Source organism: Poecile atricapillus, chromosome 8, assembly GCF_030490865.1.
Source record: "Poecile atricapillus isolate bPoeAtr1 chromosome 8, bPoeAtr1.hap1, whole genome shotgun sequence".
Classification (NCBI taxonomy): Eukaryota; Metazoa; Chordata; class Aves; order Passeriformes; family Paridae; genus Poecile; species Poecile atricapillus.
The window spans coordinates 10,295,417-10,313,075 of NC_081256.1; the positions used below are offsets into that span (position 1 = coordinate 10,295,417).

The 17,659-nt window shown below is 43.1% G+C and overlaps 1 protein-coding gene across 1 annotated transcript; it reads right to left on the minus strand.

The window, feature by feature from the left end:
* Nucleotides 1-246: 246 nt before the first annotated feature.
* AP1S3 (adaptor related protein complex 1 subunit sigma 3) lies at nucleotides 247-17,657 on the minus strand. The gene is made up of 5 exons (XM_058844462.1): nucleotides 17,540-17,657; nucleotides 4,030-4,208; nucleotides 2,751-2,859; nucleotides 1,678-1,815; nucleotides 247-750 (listed from the first exon to the last, which is right to left on the minus strand). Exons 1-5 carry the CDS (start codon nucleotides 17,540-17,542, stop codon nucleotides 715-717), a joined length of 465 nt encoding a protein of 154 aa, XP_058700445.1. The 5' UTR covers nucleotides 17,543-17,657; the 3' UTR covers nucleotides 247-714.
* Between the last annotated feature and the right edge of the window lie 2 nt (nucleotides 17,658-17,659).

The window sequence follows — 17,659 nt, forward strand, 5'->3', positions numbered from 1 at the left end:
AGAAAGACAGAAACAGGCCATCTGCACCCAGCAGCAGAAAAAGGATTCATTAATCTTAGGAAAAACCTACCTCCAAACAGTCTTCAGATTAAAAGGAGGCACAGAGGGCACTGTAGGAGCAGTTGGAGCAGTCTTATTAGCAATCTAGAACAGAAAAGAGAAAGAAGACAGCAAAAGAAAGAGGCTGCCCCAAAGAGATGTGTATTTCCTCATATACATCAAGGGTTAATCTTGTCACAAGAAGTTTATGAAATCAGGGCCCACAACTATTTGGCTTTTAGAAAAAAATTATTATTACAGAAGAATAACCATTACATTCAAAATAATGGACATTTGTACAAAAGTAGATTCATACAGTCAGCAGTGAACAAAACTAGTAAAAATACCTCTTCAAAGTGTTGTCAGAGGAGCATTTTGTGATGACAAAACCCGTAGCTAAAAGACATGGTGCAAAACAGCTGAGTCCAGCAAGGAGCAGAGAAACTAGATTGGGGTAGTAACAACTCTGAGAAACTCATGTACAGAGTAATGCAAAGCACAGAATTGTTAAACCCTTTGCTACATTAGCTGACTTTCATCTTCACCATTATACAAACAAACCCCTTCAGTTATTGGTTTTTGGTATTTCTCTGAGGATCTGGCACATTGGGAAGCAATTTCAGGAAGTGCACTTTAGAGGTTCATACAGCAGTTTTCTCTTCAGGTAGTTTAACACTAAAATGCAGGCTTGTTCATGTATTCTTCCACTGTCTAGGAAACAAAAAAAAGAGAAAAGAAACAACTGATGCATTATGGAGTGGTACAGTAATAATCATAGAAACCCTCTTGAGGACAGCTATAGTTTTGCAGGAAATTAGATAAAATTGATTAAAATGCAGAAATAATTCCACTTTAAAAACATGCAACAGAGTGGTTTAAAATCTGACATTTAAATCATGCCATAGCACAGCTGTGGCTAAACTCATCATGCCAGTGGCCTTTGCACACAGTGCTGAGTTTCATGTGCACAGGGCAGAGCACTGTGAGAACCTGCTCAACTCCCACAGCACATCCCAAGCCAGTTCTAGCACTGTGCTGCTCCCGTCAGCATTGTGATTGATCCTTCACTACTGAGGAAAAAATGAATGAAACCCATCACATTCAACTGGTTTTGCCATTCCTAGCTCAATGGTACCTAGTTACAAGTGAATTCCTGCAGGGTTCTGAATAATAATATTTGTGCCCAGCAGAAAAACTACAGAGGCGCTTCTGAATGAAAGCAGTTTGACAGCACATACTATTTCCAATTTTAAATGTTAATAGTAGGTCATGTTTCCAATGTATTAGTGAAACAGAAGAGATTTTTCTGTCTTTACATACACATATGCATACATAAAATATAACCTTAGATTATGTTTTTATATTAAAGAAGTATCTTAGATACATCTTAAACTATTTTTAAATAAACTGTAGCAGTTAAGCTGCAAGAGAGCAACAGCTTTATATAAAGAGCCTCTAGATGATACCAGGAGGGTAGAATTGAAAGCTTATGTAACTGCACTGTTGTACCTGTTGAAACCGAATGGAAGACACTTGGATAATTAAGTACCAGAAGTGCTTAGCTGTGTTTTCATCTCCTGTCAAACAAGGGAGATGTAGGAAGATGAGGTGTTTGCCTTTTGTCCTCCTCTGCCTTACCTCCTGCAACATGTCAGAGTCTTCTATGGCTTTCACTGCAGTCTTCTTTGAAGTCTCTTGTACTTCTCCACCAATTATAAACTCATCAAGAATAAAATAAGCTTTTTCAAAATTGAAGATGATATCCAGCTCGCACACCTGCCAGAACAAGAGGCCACAACCACGTTTAAATCACCTTTACAGTATTATATGCACTACTAGGCCAAAAGCTGTTGTGATGATTGAGTATCCTCAGCATATGCACCCCTGTGGCAGGTAGCAGGGTGAAGAAAAAAACTGCATGTTATGTAATATTGAAGTTTCTGCACATATCCTCTCCACATATACAGACTTGCAGCAAAGATATTCCACTTATTTATTAAGTTCATGCTGGTTGTCAGAGCCCAAAGCTGACTTCCTGGCCCACTACCCTTGTCACAGGTCCTACACAGCCCTTGTAATAAGGGTTACAGTTTCATAGAGCAAGACAATTCCCTGCCCAGCAACAGTCACTAACTGCTTTTTAGTTTTGAGGCAGTACAGACATGAGTCATGGCACACTGATTTAACTAAGATATAAATTAAGGTAGGCAGGATAATTTAAAAAATATTCAGAGAAAAGATGGGTGTCTTGTAGTCTCTAAAGACTGATTGAAAGACTTATTTGGACCTTCTTTAAGTCTTTTCTTTATAAACACGCTGATTTTATGTTTTGCCTCTATGTCCTTAATTGTTGCACAGTATTATAAGACAAACAAAACCAGTATATCTTAAGATGTCAGGAGAGAGAATTAAACTACTTTAACCTGATTTGAGTTTTTAAAATAATTTTTCCTGAATCTTTCCCTTCAAATTCTATCCTAAGACAGACATACAAAGCATCAAGATTAAGATTCTGCATGAGTGGAAAAAGGATGGAAAACCAATCTTATGATCATTTCAGCATTATTTTATAAAATACCCCAATAATTTCATTCTGAATTGAGAGCACCTGCATGGCAAGTGCAGCAGGTGGAACACAAGGCAAATCAGCTGCACACAGTTTTGTTTATCAGGCAGACAGGAATGAGTTCATGGGAGAAAGTGAAACCTACATTTCCAAAGTATCTGTCCAGGAGCTCCACGTATCGATGAACGACCTCTAGTGTCAAGAGCTCATTATCCTGGTCTTCTATTGCACAGCAGAAATACAAACTAGCATACCTGGAGAAACACAGGCAAAAACATGGCATTGAACAGCTGGGACCTCAGTGCTCTGCTCATCTCTTAGAGGTCATTCATATGACCTAAAATAAACATTTTCTTTCACTCTTACAGTGTCCCAGAGAACACTTTAGAAGATCAGATGATTTAAACAAATTATTATTTTAGTTAGAAGAACCAACTTCACCCTTGGTAAAGTGGGATACCTTTAACACTGGACATAATAAAACAGGCAATAAATCAGTAGTAAGTAGTTCTTTCATGTCTTTTTCACCTGCTGCAATAGCACTATAGTAAGTGGGGTTCATTAAACTGTAGGAGAAGTTACCCCTTCTAATTAAAAAATAAAAATAAGGCAAAGGTGAAAGGAGTTACATCTCAGCAAGCCTGCTGGCTGTCAGATGACAGTCCTTTACAGACAGCCAGAATGCATGAAGCTGCTTAGACCAAACAAGCTTTGTAACTGACTTGCACCAAAACTTTGTGTTTAAACCAACCCATGATCTCTTCAGCTTGCTGATACTGTGGCTGGAGGCAAACTTGTCACAGCTTCTGGTCAGATGTTTATATCCCTCTCTTCACAGCATGGAACTCCGTTTTTGCTAAATGGGAGATGTTTAATTTACCCAGTGTACTACACATTAAAGCTACATTTGTTTGCTACAACTTCAGGAGAACAAACAGGCAGTTAGCATGAGGCACTGTGTAACTGGGGACCAGTAATTTCTTTGGAAAAGGAAATAAGAATTAATACTTTCCAGAGAAATAAATATTTCAAAACCAAAATTTGACAAAATTATGAAAGTGTCTTGGAATAGCTCCTGCAATCTCCACAGCTGATAATACCCAGCACACACATCTCAGACAGGTTACCCTAGAGAATTTGAAGGGGCAGTGAGGTCTAATGCCTTCTAAACACCAATACCTATAAGGTTACTCCTGTTTTTCTCGTTTGACAGACTGTACAAGTATTTTGCATCCCACAATTACCCTGCTGGTTTGTCCAGGGACACACTTGTTATACCCAGATTGCCAATGGCAGGCTCCTAACTCAGCCCCAGCACCACGAGTGTTGTTTGCTGCTTTTCCTTAAGTGAGCCTTTCTTCTTCCTCTTCTAGCGTGTTATTCATATGAGTAGTGATTATACATTCTTACAAAGTTACTCACACCTTTTGTAAACAAGCTTGAGGTCTTTCCAGTCAACAAAACTACTTGTCTTTTGATTGCGAGACAAAATAATCTGAACAATTTCTCGAATGATCTTTTTCTTCTCTTTATCAGGTAGCGTCGTGTACCATTTCTGAAGCCTTAACTTCCCCTGCCGACTGAACAGCAGTATAAAGTGTATCTAGAGTAAACAAAGCAACATGGTTAACACCAGGGCCATGGCCAGGGAAGAGCATTCCTCTGCCTGGCACCAGAAATCCGAGTCCTGGCCACACACCTCCAACCCTGGCACGATGGTAGGACATGGTGCCAGTGAGATCTCGGGGATTCTCAGCTTGGGAAGGATCACTCCTCTCTCCTGTTCCCTTCCCAGGCAGCTCTCCCCTCCCTGTGGAACATCTTCCCTAGGTAAACCCTTTATATCCTCCACCTACCCATCCTCCTTACCTTGTACAAACAGCAGCTTTGCTTCCTTTTTTGCCCCTGCCCTGGGGAACAGGAGGAGCATCACCACTTTGCAGTGGTGAGAAGAGGGCAAAATCAGATACCCCAGTGAAGGGAATAAAGACTTATCCACAAGAGGCATAGGGAAATCAGGATCAGTGTAGCAGAAGACTAGGAATATGAAGACTGAGATAGTAATCATAATCACTAATAACTCTAATACTACCCTACTTCAGATCACAACACAGCAGGTTCCCAGAAGAGGTAATAAGGGGCAGAAGAAAACTACTTTGGAAAGGAAGTTTGACTGGTTTTACTGACGAAATCAGGGTATTATGAAAATAAGACAACTGTAATGACAAAGGACAGAGCTCAGTAAGTGATACTGTATTAAATAAAGGACAGTATCTGTTCAAAAATTTCAATTTTAAAGCTAGTCATAACTTTACAAGGTTTGACCTATGATTTTTTCCTGCTTAGCATAAGCAGTATTACTGAAATACACCAGAGCCAGCTTTTAAATACCAGTGGGGCTTTGGGAGAAAAGTATCAATTCCCATTTATATACATAGTAGTATTAGCAGGTTAAAATAACTGACCATAGTGTAAATTAGCAGTATAGAAACCCATTCACGCAGAGCATGAAAATGGCTTTAAAGAGTGCAGGACATCAATTTGAGGACAACATCCTTCTCCAGCAGGACATCTGCTAAATGGAAAAAAAGCCCTACAAACCCACCTGTGGGGCAGGGGAGGAGATAGAGATGTTTTTTAGTGGCTGAAGACATCTGAACTGCCCTGTTCTCGCCAGGCATCCTGACTGCTGTTCTCACCAGTACCAATACCAGGACCCAGGGATTTGCAGGAAGGGAAAGTGTAGCTATACCCATGTGTATGGCAGGTACACTGCCAGTTGTCCATACAGTGACTGGTGGCTTCCTCTGATCCTAGGGGGACCTGGGAGAAGCAGAGGAGCCTCACTTGCTCCCAATCCTCACAAAACCCTGACCCAGCAGGTCTCTTACCACATCCCTCACCATTAGCTTAACCTTATCCTTCCCTAGAGCTTTTCAGTCTATACCCTAATCCCTTCTGCTCCTTGTTTCCTCTTCCAGTTTATTGCTGTACCGATGCCTCATCACTGCATTTCCAAGTGAAGACTACAAATGTTCACAATCACTATCAGGATTACAATGCAGATTTCTGTGAAGATACAATCATTCCACACTGACAAATCCGAGCAGAGAAGCCAGAGAAGTTTCTACACGGAAGAAAGAAAGAAAAAAAAAAAAAACAAGGAAAAGCTACTGGATTTTAAACAAAGCATTCATTCATAATTCAGAACCATTCTCTAGCTATTGAGTTGCATAGTTGTTGAGTAATCTGGAGATAAGAGTTCTGACTATACTGAGAAAGCCTTGAAATGTGGGATTGTTTTAGGGAAAGGAGGAAGGTTTCAGTCATGTGTCTGTGGCAGGATCTACTGCTGGACACAAGGATCTTGCCATCGTTAGTCTAATGTGCTTGATAAAATTACAAGGATTTTGTAGCTGCCTTTTGCTGAGTCCTATAATACTCTCCAGACAAGTCTGCTAAATGAAAACAAGTATGCTGCTGGCAGGACACATGGCCTGATTACAGTGAAGAGCAAAGCACCATGGTTTTGCCTTTCTCTGCCATATTACTGGTTTTGACATGGGAATCTTCCAGCTGCCATTCCCCCCCGCCTTCCCAGGGGATGTAGGGACACTCCCTGTCCATAAACTTGCCCACTGAGAGGAGCTAGCTGAATGAAAGGCTATTTTGCTTGCTGCACAGCACTTTAACTCCAAAGCCCTTGTAAAGATGAGGGTGTTTTGAAAAGCAGAGCATAAGTTCCACAGATAAGAGCAGCAGGTTCACAGGAGTCCATCTAAAAGCTATTGGGTACAGGTAGCAGCTACTGGATAAACAAATTTCTAAACATATGGTGAATCATCAGATAGGAGAGGATGATCAGACTTGACTGAAAATGCAGGGAATGAATCAACGAATCTATCAAAAACTGACAGCAGGTTCAGCATAAAGCTAAGAGTTTTGTGGCATCCTCTGCCTGCTGTGTTTCAATAGGGAAAGAAAATGAAAAGGTATTGTGGTTTAGGGTCAGCTTTTGGACCCAAGAGACCTTCAACCTGAGTGCCTGCACGTAGTACACATATATCTGCAAAAGTGCAACTTTATGTCCCTAAAAGGTTAAATACCAAAAACCCAGGGAATCACTGTGAATATTACCACCACTTTCTGCCAGTCAGTTACTTCAGGATGTTATGCTTCACTCTCAGGAAAGTGAGCTGCTCTCCACTTAAAACTGCTTGGAGAACTCCACTGTTCCTACTACACATGCAGGTGATGACTCACCGCCACTTTCATGAGCTGTGGCAATGTTCTTTGCAATCAGAAAATATCCATTAATGCTCATAAATACATAAACATTCATACATAAGCTCCAAAAATCTCATTGTTTGGGTCTCCTGTCCCACGCTGTTTCATATGCAGACTATAACTCCGTACCTCACATGGCAATTTTATTATTACAGTAATATATACATCCAGAAAATAGAGCCTTTACTGTAGCATAATTCTAAATTCTATAGTCTGCAGCAAAATAGTGCACCCTCAAGCCTAGGTACGTATCACTGGCCAGCTAAGAACTACCGTAACAAAACAACATGACAGAAAGCTACATGTACTTAGAAGTAAAAATATTGTGTGTAGGGTTTCTCCTCTTTTGGTTCCTCTTCCTTTTTCTAATTTCTGAAGCCTCTTCAATCTGTAATCAATTCTGTGGGAACTCTGTGGGAGGTACATAATACATTCTTAAAAGGTTAAATGGCTTTCAGCATTTTCAATTTCAGCATCCAGTGCTGCTCCATTCAGTTCAGCTTTGCTCTGCCCAGCCCCACTGTCACGACACAACACATTCCTCACTCTCGTGGCTCTGTTCATTACATCCCACTGGAAAGACTCTGATGCATCAATAAACCTGGTAATGTTGAAGTACTGCACAAACACAAATCTAACAGCTCATCTGTCCCTTGCTCCTCGACTGTGAAAATGTATTTGCTTTCCTATAGTACTGATGACAAGAGAGATGTTGATTAAGAATTTTTTGTTTGGTTTTCAGCAGCCAAACTGCAAATAGAGGTAGATTATCCTGCAATGCTTTACTCATCTTTAAAAGTTCTAATTCCAGAGGAAAACAAAGGCAAATGACTTGCTACAAGCAGAATACCTTGGAAAGCAGAGTGCTTGGTTCCCTTTCTTACCATCCCAGGGCATGCTGGCTGTGACTAACAATCACCAGACCAGGGCCCATGCCAGAGGGAATTTTTAGGTCCGAGACTGAGTGGGTTGGGATGAAGAGTACAGTTCCTAAGAGAGCATTTGCTTCCTTCACACATGGAGTCTGTGGAGACAAGCTCTGGCCAGGGAGCTGAGAGTAATTTTATTAGCTTGTTTTACTGAATCAGACCAAACCACCCACAGCACTGTGCAGAATTACCTCCATAAACGTCAGTAAGTAATCAAAATTACTCCATTTTCTATTTGTAGGCTATTGGAAAAATAGTTTGTTGTGGTATTTTTTAGATCAAACTTTTAAACCAGATTTCTAAATTGGAACTCCATCCCCTTCTCATGCATCTATGAATCAATTGCAGCAGTAAGTTACTTAACAGACTGGGAAGTTATGGGGCCTTCTGTTCTATCGAGATCTATAAAAGTGTACCAGGATAAAAAACAACACCCTTACTTTCAGGGCTACAAAAAAAAAATAATTAACTGCTAGACTTTGACATTAAATAATCTACCAGTAAATAGAACAGACATCAAAAATACAAAATATGGAAGGTTTGCATATTCATGAACAGCAAATAGATGAAACTAACAAAACTAACACACACTGTGATTTCTTTCAACCTTCCTTGGGATACCTTTCCCTCCTTTAACTAATGGGCTGTAATAATCTGATAAGCAGCTCACCCAAGCTTGTCTTCTGGACTGTTCCCTGCCAGGACTGCAGGTCCCCTTTGGTGCAGCCTTCGCCACTATTTGGCCATTATAAACTTCAGACTGATCAAACACATTACAACTGGCTCAGTAGTTTCAAACTTGGATCATTTCTGCCTTTACAGAGGGTTTAAAATTTAACCTAATCTGCAACAATTAGTACAGCTGTCTAAAAAGGGTTGTATTACATGCACAGCAAGCCACATGCAGGGGTAGCAGATAAAAATGAATACATGGGAAACGGGCTTCCCTTTCCAGAGTAATTTCTCCAGTTTACTGTTTAATAACACAAACATGTAAAAGATGTCCCATTTTCTTCCTGCAAGGTGATCTCCAGGGTGTGCAAGAGGCTCTAATTCACCCCACTGTGAGAAAGGACATGCACTGGAACTGCTTCTCCTCCTCCTGTAATTCAACCTGCATAACATTTGCTGACTGGTTCCAAACCTGTTCTGTGGCATCTGGCTTCTCCATGTCCCTGGGGGAGGAGAGAAGCAAAGATGGGAACTCATCAAGGAGCCCTAGGGGAGGGGAGGCAGAAGAGGAAGACTGCAGAAAAAAGAGCAAGAATCCTCTTTCCCGTCTGGGTGTGTGGTTGGGCAAGGATTTGCTTGGTGAGGCAGCACTGTCACTCCAGCAGCTCTGGGCTTACCCTCTGCTTCAGCTGTAACCTCTCCAAATTCGGTTAAGAGCCCTCCAAAATCAAAGCCACCTTTGTAAAACAGACACCCGAAACTCACATATAAATAACATTTGCAAATTAGGAATTGCCTTAGGAATGTCCATAAACAGACATCTTGGCAGAGTGAGGAAACTTTTAGCTTTCCTTAAAAACTTTCTGTAGGGCAACAGACAATACGTGACATGCTAATCAATGAAAATTCCCAGACCACAATGAAAACCAGACCTTTAGCTGCCAACAGAAGCCTGGGGAAAACCAGACTGACTGGCTGTACCTGGTGGAGAGGAAGCGACTTGCTATGATAAAGCTCTTTTTTAACTTATTCTGATTCCCCTAAAGTCTGCTTGATCTGCTGCCACTGTTTTAGTCTAATAGAGTTCATATTCTGCTTCCTTTTTACTATTTTTCATTCTTTGCACTGATATGAAATGATCTGTTTCCCAACATAGACAGCTGTCCAGATGTTTTTATCAGTATTTATTTTTACATCACAACTGAAAATTAACAAAACCTACTTTCATTTCCCTTTTAAAAAATAAGAACATTCACATTATTCCAGCCATAAGAGCTTTTTTTAATCCCCAAAACATTTCAAGAATAAAAAATTTCTTTTGGTTTTTGCTTTGTTTAGTGAGGTTTGGTTCTCTTTTGGAGGGGGGGAGGAAAGTAAATACTGAAATTTAAAAAAAAAATTCTGAACACACAGTTGGTTTGGAATGCCAGTAGGGTGAAATGAGAAAGACATACTGAACAGACCTATTGACCTATTAACAATCTACCCACATCAGGACAAGACAGAATACTAACACACTCAAGCACAGGTATTTTGGTATTCTGCTGTTACATGAAATCCCATCTGGCTACTGACCTTTAATACACACTCTGGGGCTTCAGACACTTCTAAAGCAAATATGTAAAATTCAAAACAGACTACTTTATTAAAAATATTAATTTCCTTACTTGTTTGCTGTGTCACTAAAACATTTATTCACAGCAGCACAGGAGTTGACAGATGTTTGTTAAATACTGTTGGCACTCAGCTTTAAAATTTCAAACACGTACTTAGTCTGCATGATGTAAGCAAGTAAGAAAAAAATCAAATATGCACAAACCCAGCAACACAGAAGTCCTGAAGCAGTGTATTGCCTCCTACCTGGCACAGGATTCTTCCTCACTTCATCTCCATTAGGAACATTTCTGAGCAATTTCCCCTAAACAATACATCCAAAGTCCACGCAATAAAAGCTGTGCCAGATCATTACAGGCACACGTGATCATAGTTACACATTGATTTTATGCTTTTCATGATGCAGAAGTCACCCTTATCTTATTACCAAAGATTTCAAATGGACCAGCACACCAGCATTTTAAGGATATTTATAACATATGGTATCGATCCAGACAGCAACAACCTTCTTGATAGCCTCACTTGAGTTAAATAAAACTATAATCAAAACAGTATAGCTGAGCTCAAGCTGCTCCCTCCTGATCTATAACTAAGGACCTGATCAAAAAACCCAAAGAGCTTTCTAATTGCCCAAGCTCCCTCCAGCTCTGCTCCCACTTATCTCTACATCCAGCAGGTTGAGACCTTGGCTCATTCCTCATAAACTGGTGACATTCCTGCCCCAGTGTCCTCCCTACAGCACAGGCATTCACTGGTGACATTCCTGCCCCAGTGTCCTCCCTAGAGCACAGGCATTCACTGGTGACATTCCTGCCCCAGTGTCCTCCCTACAGCACAGGCATTCACTGGTGACATTCCTGCCCCAGTGTCCTCCCTAGAGCACAGGCATTCACAGGTGACATTCCTGCCCCAGTGTCCTCCCTAGAGCACAGGCATTCACAGGTGACATTCCTGCCCCGTGTCCTCCCTACAGCACAGGCATTCCTGTGCCTCCTGCACACAGGCTGGGCTGTCCCAATGTCCCACCAACAGCGATGCCGGATCTCCTGCCCTGCTCTGGAGAGCAGAGGCAGCACAGCTTTCCAGAATAGCTCCAAAGGGGTAGATGCAGGCAATGGCATCCAGGTTTTACAGAGGATAATTACTCTTTTCTTGAATTTTTACTCCTGCAAGTGGAATTACTCCAGTTTTCAGGTAAAAAGCAAGCACAAGCCCAGGCTGGAGTTTGCATAAAAGCTGCCTCAGGCTCTGCCATAGGAGAGCAGGCCAGGGAAGCAGCAGCACCACTGTCCCTCCAGTGCTGCCAGGGGACAGGCACAGCAGGGATGCCAGCTGGCTGAGCTCACAAAAAGCAGCAGTTTGAAGAGATTTGAAACAATTATTAATGAGATTATCGCATCCCTCTGCCTCCTAGGCTGGGCTCTTAAGAGGTGTTTTGATTTGCTTACATGTTTTTGGGAGGCAGAGGACACCTTGGTTAGGTTACTACGAGGAGGGGGAGACCAGGGGAGAGGCTGAACAAGCTGCTGAGAGTTACCCCTAATTCACTACAACCCCAGTGCACTTTACAGGCACAAGAAGCTATTTTTCCAGCCTGTTCCTTGAACTTCAAGTGAAGAAACAGAGCTAAAATTTCACCCAGTGGGTTTCAGCAAAAGGTGCAGCTCTTTTAGTTTCATTTCCGCTTTGCCTTATCAGTTCTTTGCAAAGCTCTGCTACATGAAGGCACTGCAAGTGCCCTTCCCTTGCCTCTGACCTCTCTAGAAGCAAAGTTAAATACCTTTGCTCTGGGACAGGGCAGGCACACCCACATGGTGACAAGCTAACCTGGCTCCTCAGGCAGCTGACAGACACTTCTCCAGCCAGGGGATTCCCATGTCTGGTGGAGCAGGAACAGTGCAGATGGGCAGCAGCCTCATACCCATTTCTCCAGCTCCCAACAAAGATGCTCACAGAAAACCTGAGCTCCAAAAGGACCAAAGATACATGTGAGTTCAGATCATGCTTACAACTCTGAAATTCTCAATTTTCCCTTTTAAAATGACATTTTTTCATTAAGGTAAAAAAACAATATGGCTTTAACTTAAGTATAAACATAAAAGAAGCAACCACTGTTTACAGAAGGAAGGGCCAGAGTAGAGAATCTTCCAAAATGTTTAATATCTTGGCCTAATATTTAGCCTGTAGAATGAGAAAGGATCAGAAATTCATTCTGCTGTTTATCCAAGTCCCATCATGAGACTTGAAAGAAAGGAAATGCCTGAGGTACTGACTCTTTCCCAGCCCATCTGCTGAGCCCAGAGGCTGTTGAGAGTTCCATGCAGCACTTCCCACAGCTTCTCTAGAGCTCAGAGCACACAGGCACTCACCCAACACTTCACCTCTCTCTTTCCAGCACACAGCCTTGCACAACACAGCACATCTCTGCATTTTACTCAAACAACAGTGAGTCTGTTTCTCATTCCTTTGTAGTTTGTGCCCATCACTTACCCCAGGGGACTAAGCAGAGGATGGTGACCACAGAGCTCCTGTGCTGGTTAACAAGCCACTGAGAACTGCAAGTGTCTGAGCAAAACTATCCCCAAGCTCCAAAGGCAAGCAGGAAGGCAACAATAGGCATTTACTGGTTAGTGAAGAAGGATTTTAATGCCCTCCCTAACAGAGGAGAGCAGATGGACATCCTACATAAATTCAGCAAGCTAGAGAAGAAAAAAAAAAAAAATGGTGCATAGAGTACCTGGGGTTATGTCTGTAATACTGAGAAACACACATCAGGACATTCCAGGCCAGACAGGGACACCAAGCTTGCCTTCAAACACACAAATGTAAATTGCACCTTCCCATCCTACCCCAATGCCTCTGCACGCTGTATTCCGGCTCCCAAATGAAGTGCCATGCTTGCAGGACTGGATCTTGCAACTCCCTCTCTACATTGCAACATCTGCAGAAATGCAAAGGCACTGGGGTGGCTACTCAAGAAAGCCCAGAGCCAAGGCAGCCAAGAAAACGCAATGACAGCCTGCAGGAATAGGACACAGGGAAATGAATGGACAGGGATGGAAATTAGTAACTGGGCACATGTCATGCAGACAGAATTCTTTTTGTACGAGCAATATTGTTTTAATTTAGGCATCACTAGCAAGACCACAACTGGCTCACAGAAATGCCTGATGTGGATGCCAAAGCATAAATCTTTCAAGTACCTGAGGGAGGGGCAGCTCTATCTGCCCTCCCTGACTCATCAGTTTTGTCAGTACTTTCATCACATTGTCCTTTTGTGGCTCTTGGAGGTACTGATGGCTTCAGAAGATCTGTGGGATCATTTCTAAAACATGGGATTTTGAAGTAACTAAGGACATGGAAAAGCAGCAAAATCTGTCATTCTCTTGCCTCATGACAGACCCAGCTGCCCATTATCCCTCCAGCCTTCTTCCTGCATTTGCCCACCCTAAATACCATGGTTTTCTCTAAAACCCTCTAGGCATTCCACATCCTGGTAACTCCTAGCTCTAACATGCCTGCAGTTTCCTTATTTGTGAGCAAAAGCGTATTTATATTTTAAAAAGCAAGTATTATTACATTGCTGATTATGAAGCAAATAATCAGCAGATGATCTATCATAACATTTCTTCTGCTTTCCAGGAATGAGCTTATTACCCATGGACAGTAAAGTGTGAATGGCAATTCCTGCGTGGCCTGAGCAGGCTCCAGTATTAAACTGTGATGATCTGTAATGGTCATGAGCACTCAGAGAAGGAACAACCAAAATTGGCAAGTCAGAGATTACATGCTTCCAAAAAACTGTAAAAACATTTTTCCTCATAAATCCCACAAAATGCTATTCTGAAGTTCAGCTGAATGACAGGGAGTAATGGAATGCCAGATTATGGATCAGCCCCTGAGCTGTACACTCTGATCTAAGCAGCTTCCAGAAGGGCACAAGTATAAGGAACAGGGCATGTGTAAAATCACTCTGGTAGTCCTATCTCCAAGAATCACAGGTTTAAGAATTACGGGACAGAAACTGCATCCAGACAACCCACCTACCTGTGGCCCCACCCTCTATGAACTGCCTAACTACTGGGACACCCACAGCACACTCAGCAGTGGACAGAAAAGTCATCTACACCCATGTGAGAAAGTATTCCCATTTATTTTTTATACATTTAGTGCCTAAAAATTTCACAGGATGAACCATGACTCTTTGTGTAGCAACCAATCTTTATAGTGTTCATGATTTCATGTGTTTCTATCACTTCCCCTGCACTCACCTCTTTGCAAGCACGAAGTTTATCAACTCAGGATCTTCTAGACAGGATACCATTCCATTGCCATTATGTACTACCACAGTAAAAGTTCACTACTAGACAAATTAACAAAGAAACAAACACCAAATCAACTTTTTTTGCAATATAGCATAAGAACTGCTATCTTGAATAACTGACTAATTTATTTGTCATTTTCTCTCCTCTCATCTGTTCTAATCTGTTGCCCTTCTTGTCTTTCAGAGGTAAATGCCTAGAAGCAAAGTTGATTGTCTTTGTGAGGACAATACACAGCTGTGTATTCAGCTGTGGCATGAGTGGAAAATAGGCAGTCATTCTGAGAACGGTAAATAGTAAACTCTGTGCAGCGTTGAAAACATCTTTTGCAGATCTACGTCCATTTTCACAATTAAGGGCATTGAGAGTGTTGATGAGATCAATATTCAGGAGAGCTGAGAGTTCATTTCCAAACACTAGGCAGGTGTCAGCAGCTGCAGTCACAGCAACTAATATTTCCACCCCAGCTTCTAGATCAGTGACTGGTTATCAAATGTCTTGCTAAGTGGAAAGAGTGTTTGCCAACTCCTTTTCTATTCAGGCCAAGTACATTTTTAGACCCACTGTGCTCAATGGGATTATTTTGATCTTTCTCCAGGGTTTCAGATCATGCCCACAAGTACTAATTTGTCTCCCTGTAGTGATGAGCTGCACAGGTAGGAGGGAATCAGACCCTTTACTGTATAGCCACCAAGTCTGCATGCAGAGCTACGCAAGCAGAGCCCTGTATTTATTCACAAAATACTGATAACACTGAGGCAGCAGCAGGATCGAGGTGTTGCAACACTTCCAGGCACAAGAGACTACAGCAACACACGTCCTTGGGGAGACTTATCTTTTTCTCCTCTGTGCTCTCTCCCCACTCTTTGACTTTGTTGAGACAGCAATCCTTCATGACATCTATCTCTGCTGCACCCACATACATCAGGAAGCAGAATTTAGTCTTTCTAAAAAGCCATTTTTTAAAAAAACATGTTACAAAGCATAAGCTGGGCATAAAAGCTGTGTTTCTCAGCTAGGTATGAAGTCAGCTTTGCTAAATAGACTCTTCCCTGAAATTTGCCTGGAAATCTGCAAGAGAGCAAATAATTGGAACAACCCTCTTGCTAAGACATGGCACCATTTGCACAAGCACCTTTAATTCCATCTGAAAACACAGAAAAAGGTAGCGAGCACAACTCTGTCATTTCAAAACAGAGGAACCAGTTTACGGAAAGTTTAAGTGACCTGCTGAAAGTTCATCACTTGTGAGCCTGGATAAGGTTGTTGGTTTGTAACCCAGGAAACCCTTTTTTCTTGTCTCAACCAAGTGTTAACAACTCCTTTCCAGAGTCTGGATGAGACGAATTTAAAGCTAGAGTTCCCTGACAAAAGCACTGCTTCATCAGCACCAGACCCTCAAAAGAAGAAAAGGTTAAGGCTGACGACAGTAATATAATGCAGTAACAGGAGCACGTGTTTGTACTACAGCCGCAGAAAAAGGAAAAATAACATTCTTACTTGTAAGAATGCATACTCACCTTGTAAAATTCTAACCATCAATACAGCAGCCAGACTCCAAATCGTCAATAAGCAGCATTGTTGTAAGCAGTGCTCCCCTGGGACTATCGTGAGTGCTTTGAAAACTGGCATTTGTGAAGTACATGCATCAAGGAGAGTTCTGAGATCAGATTCCCTGAAATCAGCTCCCATATTTACTGACCGTCAAGGGCAAAATAGGAACTCCAGTTGTTTACACAAGCTTTACCAGAGGGAAGTGGGTATGTAGGGCTGTCTCGGGGTGTAACCAGAAATGTTAGGTCTCCACAGAGACTTAAGGCGTGGAGACTGCATTGCCATCCGTAAACTCATTACTGTGCATATTCTATTTGCAAATATAATGACAGGTACACCTTTCTAAATACAGGAGACTAACATATTTAACATTCTGGCTAAACCACTGAAGAGAAACAACACAGCTTTGCCTTTGAGGATAGAGACAAACAACAGCACTTGGCCTCCACTGAAGGAGCTGAGAGGCTTCTGTTCAGCTGCACTGCCAGTAACTGGTATTACAGGTGCACACAATGGGAAAATTGTGCAAGACAGCAGCTCGGGGCATGCCTGTAGAACCTGCCTCAAGCCTGAATTATCAAGCAGTGAGATGAGGCATCACTGACCATCTCACTACTTGGGAGCCTGCAGCCCCCCTGGGGAAAATCTAGCCACTGTTCTCAGGATGTTGGCCATCATTCGTAGCAAAAGAGAGCATCCATAGTAACCTTTACTGATCTCAGCAAACCAACCAAACGCAGCACTGGAGAGGCAAAGGGTCTCCCCTCCCGGATAACCTCTCAGCCCTTTAACCTGAAGGGCTGCTGCCCCTTGCAAGCTCAAAGAAGCCACTGCCAGCCCTGGAGCCGGGTCGCACATTAAGACTGGTGACCGACAGACGAGGACAGAACCAGACCCATACGCTCTCTTGCTGATGCATTACCTGAGGGAAAGGCGCAGCCAAATCCCAACAAGCCCCAGCAGACAGTGGTGCAGGAGGACCCGGGCTGTAGGTCGTGCTGCAGTCCGAGCCCCCCGTTCACCTGACAACGGGGAGCACACCTGGGGAAAAGCTCTTCCCCATGATCCCGTCACAAGAAAACTCACTGCCCAACACGGACCCGCTTTGCCGCCAGTCAGCCTAAACACACACAGATCTACACGAAACCTCACTCGATCCTTCTCCAGGAGCCGACCTGCACCTCAGCTCCTCGAGTTACAGGAAGACTTTATAAAACCTCCCTCGAACAGCCTTGTTTTCCTGCTTGTCTACGAAAGTCTCTCGGCGTGACCCGAGCTCATCCCGAGGGTCGGAAAACAAAACGGAAAAGAACGGAACTTTCATTTCCCCCAAACAGGTGCAAACCTTGTTGGAAGCCGCCTGGGAACGCCTTGCAGCGTCCGCGGCAGCCGCTGCCGAGGGGCGCGGGGCAGCCCCGCTCCGCCCGGCCTCGCTCCGCGCCCTGACAACGCGCCCGTCGAGGGGCCCGGCGGCTCCGGGGGGCACGGGCGGCTGCTCCCTCCCTCCCTCCCTCCCGCCCGGCCCGGCCCGGCCCCGCTCGGCCCCGCTCACTCACCATGGTGCGGCGGCTGGCTGGGAGCCGGCCCAGCCCGGCCCGGCCGCCTCCGTCCCGCCCGCCCCGCTCAGGTGAGGCCGGGCCGCATCGCGCGTTCCCACAATGCCCCGAAAGGGAACT